This window comes from Petaurus breviceps, unplaced genomic scaffold, assembly GCF_028583685.1.
Source record: "Petaurus breviceps papuanus isolate PSGF00001 unplaced genomic scaffold, PetGlider_PUasm1.0 129, whole genome shotgun sequence".
NCBI classification, from domain to species: domain Eukaryota; kingdom Metazoa; phylum Chordata; class Mammalia; order Diprotodontia; family Petauridae; genus Petaurus; species Petaurus breviceps.
In genome coordinates, this window is record NW_027185665.1 from 304,957 (window position 1) to 310,272 (window position 5,316).

Genomic DNA, 5,316 nt, shown 5'->3' on the forward strand with positions numbered 1-5,316 from the left:
GGACCTGCATTGGTAGAGGAATTCCCTTGGAAAGTTTCCTACGGAGATGAAACCACAGGTTAGGCTTAATTATATTGAAACAGCTGCCAGAGCTGGAGGCTACACGTGTCCAGTGTCTTGTCCCAACTTATTACAATCAATGGGAGCATTCTGGAAGCAGTAAAAATGAAGACTATTTAATTTGAAATGGTATAATTTGACCAAAATTTAGGCAAGGCAAAAATTTGAGGTCAAATGATCAGCAGCAGTTATTCATCAAATTTGGGACATAGACTGATGTCCTGAGAGGAGTCTAGAAAGTGGATTGTCTCTAATTCTTTAAAGAGCTGTAACCTGACATGGACTTTTGCACATGCACAATAACATTATTGCAAGGCTAGGTAAAAATAAATATGATGTGTTTAAAGTGGTTTGAAGTTCTTGGAAGAAAGGGAACACAAGATAATACAATATTTGGCAATCACATCATTACAATTATCTTCAGTACTTTACTAATCTGAGAGAAGTTATCCAGTTTAGCAGGGAGGGTGCTAGTTTTAGGAGTCATGTTTGGGTTTGAATCCTGGCTTTACTTGCTAGCTAGAGCTAGACAATCTGGGTCAAGCTAATTGAACATTACCTGGTCTTAGAGTTCACGTCTTTAAAATAAGGGTAATATTTGAAATACTTACATCACATGGCAATTTTGAAGAATACTTTATAAATCTGAACACACTAGAGAAGTCTATTAATTGTTAGTAACAAAATTCCTGCTCTGTCACGTGCAGCTCCCTAGATATATAGGGAAATGGCTGATTTGTTTGTTCATCTCGGGGGTCAATTTTTTTCTTTTAAATCAGGAATGAAGTAAAAAGTGAGCTAAAATTTTCCCCTGAGACTGTGGCCTCACCTGCAACTCGGGGGGCTCGAATAGAGCGGAGAGGCGATAAGCAGAACCTTGAGCTAGCATCATCCCCGCCTGCCCTGCCCCCCCCCCCCGCTTTGGCTGAAGGGTGGGGAGTACTCTCACCTGCAGTTCGGCATTTAAGTGCGTGCCAGAGCTCCAAGCATCTTATCCCTATGCCAGTCTTTGATGCTGCTCTTCCCACCCCCGCTACCCTTTGTGCCGCCCCCCTCCCACCACACCCCTTTTCCCCGAGCCAGAGTTCCTCCAGATAAAACTTTTCTCCCTTTTCTCCTATCCCAAAATAGAGGCGCACTTGCCTTTCCCCTTCAGGTCCAGCTTCTCTAAGAGATGCTGCTGCCCTAGCCGGAAATAATTTAGATACCGCTTTATTTAAAAACACTAACGCCTCCCTCTTCCACCAAAGACCAAAACAAAATCAATGTCATTTACTATATATTTTTTGCCTTTAAAGAGGGCCTTCACCACTGACAACCAAAGGGCAGGTGTCCTGGAGGTCTTACTAAGAGTCGGTCAGATTAGGGGCTCCCTGCTGGGTCCAAAATCAGAATGCAGGTTCTGGTCCCTCAAGTTCTCCCTACTCCCACAAATCCTGCGATAGCAGCCAGTCTTACTTCTTCTCAGGTTGTAGAAGTCCAGGGTTAGGGACTGGGTCCACAGAGTCTACCAGGAGTGTCTGCTCAGCAAGAAGATGGCGAGAGGAATTTTGAAGATGTCTTCACGAGTCAACCTGGGCTAGGTCCTTTAGATTCCTGAATAATCTAAGAAATCCCAGCTTTACAAAAAGAGACAGTTTCTCCCGAAGAGATAGTGAAATCTTACCCGCCCAACTGCAAGTGAATGTCCTCTACTAGGGAGAAATCACGGAGTTCTTACTCAGCGTCTCAGAGCGCCTGCTCTTACCCGGAAGGAAGGACAATAGACAGCAGCCCTTTACATACATAGCCCTGGGAGCAGTGATAGCCTTGGAGTCAAGAAGGAAAAGTGGAAGCGTTTCTGAGGGGCTCAAAGCTTACACGGGTTTAATAGATTCTATCTCTTACTTATATCTTTCGCTCCCCACTCTGGCCAGTTCCCCTTCTCCAGAAAGTTCTTTCTCATCCCTCTTCTCTAGAGACTAGACGCTTCTCTCTCTGGCCCAAGCAAAGTGAGGAGGAAGGCATACAGCACCACAATTTGCCACTTCCCTTAACTTTAGGTCTCTTTAGCGGTTTTTTTTTTTTTTTTTTCATTTGTGCAGCCCGCTTCCTCAGTGTCTCTCCCCTTATCCTCTGGAGGGTCCTCAGATCCTCCTTACCAGTTTGGTCCACCCTCCATCCTACACCCAGTGCCTGCTCTTACTAATCCTTTCCCATTCTACATCTGTTCTTTCTCTCCTCTGTGTCTCTGTCTCAATCTCTTCCCTTCTCCGCCCTCTCCCCCGGGGGAAATAACCTACTCTGCCGCATACCTCTACCCTCCTCCCTCAGTTTCCGTCGTTGGTCAGCCCTCCTCCTTCAGTAGCGTTGCTCCCCTGAGCTAGTGGGTAGCAGGTCATAGCGCCCGCCGTTGTAGACGACGACTCCGGGTGGGCAGTAGAGGAGGTCGGGTTCCACCGAAGCATGCAGGGGAGCCAGGGTCTGCAGGGCCTGTTCCTCGGGCTCAGGTTTGGTAGTGGCGGTGAAGGGGCGCATGCTAGTGATCGAGGGCGAGGCGATGCGCCAAAGCAGGCTCTTAAGAGCCTTGCGAAACTCTCGGCGCATGAGACAGTAGAGGATGGGGTTGAGGCAGCTGTTGGAATGGGCCAGGCACACGCTCACTGGGAACACATACACCTGACTCAGAAAGTACTCGTGGCTGAAATGCACCACATTCAGCTTGATTAGGATACCCCAGGTAGTCAGAGCCTGGTTGGGCAGCCAGCACAAGAAGAACGACAATACGACAATAGTTACTGACTTGGTAACCTTAGAGCGCCTCTTGGCGCTGGCTCCAGCAGCGCTGCTGCATCCTTTTCCAGAGGCACTCTCAATACCAGGCTCAACGCCCGCGCCTCCACCTCTCCGGACAGGACGTTCAGAGATGAAGCGCACCAGTAGCAGGTAACAGAGGCTGATCACCCCTAGTGGCAGCACGAAGCCCAGCAGCACCTTCTGTGTGTGGTACAATCCTAGCCAGAGCTGAGAGTCTCCGACCCGCGGCTTGTCGGGGAAGCGTACCAAGCAGAGCTCCTCATCCATCACTGTGGCAGTGGTGGAGAAGATGGCATGGGGCAAAGAGGCCAGCATCGCCAAGACCCAGATCAACACGCAGAGCGCCTTGGCTGAAAAGCACCAGCCACCGCCTCTGCCCACCCCGGGGACTCGCCTCCAGCCCCCGCCCCTAGCCCGTCCTCGGGGCCGGCGGCTCTTGAGAGCAAAGGCCACCGAGTGGTAGCGCGCCACGCTCATGGCCGTGAGGAAGAAGACACTAGCGTACATATTCATGGCTGTCACAGTAGCGATGATCTTGCACATGGCCTTGCCGAAGGGCCAGGTGAAGTCTAGTGCGTTCTCCACAGCCCAGAAAGGCAAGGTGAGAACGAACTGGAAGTCAGTCAAGGCCAGGCTGGTGACAAAAAGGTTTATGGAGGACTTACGCCAGCCCTGCTTGCTTTTCATCAGGTACAGGACCAGGAGGTTGCCCACCAGCCCCAAGGCACACACCACTGAATATACCACACTGAGGAGAATTCGCACCACGGCTCCGGCTTGGCCGTCAGTACCAGTACTCCCGCGGATGCCTGAACTCGGGAACTGCCCTGCCATGCCGTCTGGTCTCTCCAATTCCAGGCCCCGAAGCTGATCCCTCATCATTAGCGAAACGTTGCCACTTGCATTCCCCAGTTCTAGCAGGGACCCCCAAGGGACAGCCGCCTTCATGTTGACAGTGATATCTATCCAGGTCGGGCCATGACCTAAAGACTAGAATTGGAGCAAGTCTGATTAATCCATTCACTGCCTCTGGGGTTACCCTCTAACCCAGACTTTCTCAGAGCAGTAGCCACTAAATACCACAAAGTGACTGGCTAAGTGATTACCACAAGACTTGTCCTTGGGGGCTTCTCAGCTTAGACTTGGCGCGAAACTGTCGAGCGCTGAGTCCAGGCTCGGGAAGAATAAAGACCTCTGAAGCTGGAACGGGGGGAATCCGAGGAGAACTACAGCAACTGAGATGTCCATCTGTCTTTTTCCCTCGTCGTTCGAAGGTCAGTTGCTGCGAAAGGGTCGAAAGCTTTCAGGGTCGCCGCTCGGGTGCTCTTGCAATTTTCAGCTTGTCTACAACCATAACAAAACAAAATGAAACATAAACAAAAACAAACCTTCTTCCTGTCTGGTTCTCTACTGCCACAAGTTTTCCCGTGTGTTGTTCTCTAAAGAAGAGAATTCGGTACGAAAAGATCACTTCTCTCTCCAGCACTCCCTCTCTCTACTGCCCTTAACTCCCAGGGAGTTTTAAGCAGCTTCTCTCCAGTTATACAGGCACCCACGGCAGCTTCAGCCACAGGCTCAGGAGAGCATGCGCACTCACCAATCTGAGAAGCACGGCAGGGGGAGCTTTCCGAGGTTCTGAATCCGGAGCTTCCACACCCAAAGTACCTGCAGTTAAATTGGGAGAGGGGAAGGACCTATAGTTCTGGCTCTTTAACCCTTAATTTTCTTTATTGGATGAATTAAATTTTGACTTTTGAGCTTTTTGACTTTCCAGTTTGTCTGTTCCATCAAAATGGTATTTTCCTTTCTTTTCAACACAACTCTTCCATCCTTCACTCTGGAAATCATTCGAAAGAAGGATGAAGGAAAAACCTGCAAATTTAATCTTCTCCTCCCTCCTCCCCACTATAGGCAACAAGAATGGCCTCTTTCCGCTCTCAATCTAGTTTCGAACCCAGCTCCTAATGGATATGTTGAGCCCCTATCCAAGGTATAAAAATCTCCTGAGATTTAGAAATTAACTCTTTCTCTTTCTTTAATTACATGGTCATTTCATCCGACAACTACAATTACCTCCTTATTCTAAGATGTAGGGAAGAACTCTGAACACATCTCTTCTAGAGTTCAAGATCAGATGGTTTACAGAGTCACATTTCTACTACATCTTTCCTGGATTTTGAAAGGTGAAGCTTTGCAATTAGTTCAGAGGGAGTTTGTATCAGATTCAGAATTTTTCCATTGCTGTCATTTTCCAGGCCCCTTCCAAAACACATTTTAATGGATATTCTAATTCTCTCCTCCACCCTCACCTTTGCCATGATCTCGATCCTTGGAATCAATGGAAAAAAGTTTAAATTGCTTCTTTAACACTAATATTGGAGGCAAATCCAAGGGGTCTCTGTCCCAAGTAGGTTCACTCCATCCCTTCGAATACATCATTGCCAAGAGCTTCTCCAGCAG

The 5,316-nt window shown here is 48.6% G+C and overlaps 1 protein-coding gene across 1 annotated transcript; it reads right to left on the reverse strand.

Moving 5' to 3' along the window:
* Window positions 1-1,897: 1,897 nt before the first annotated feature.
* LOC138172705 (relaxin-3 receptor 1-like) lies at window positions 1,898-4,511 on the reverse strand. The gene is made up of 2 exons (XM_069102464.1): window positions 3,963-4,511; window positions 1,898-3,846 (listed from the first exon to the last, which is right to left on the reverse strand). The coding sequence occupies exon 2, from the start codon at window positions 3,802-3,804 to the stop codon at window positions 2,401-2,403; it is 1,404 nt and encodes a 467-aa protein (XP_068958565.1). The 5' UTR covers window positions 3,805-3,846; window positions 3,963-4,511; the 3' UTR covers window positions 1,898-2,400.
* Window positions 4,512-5,316: the final 805 nt, after the last annotated feature.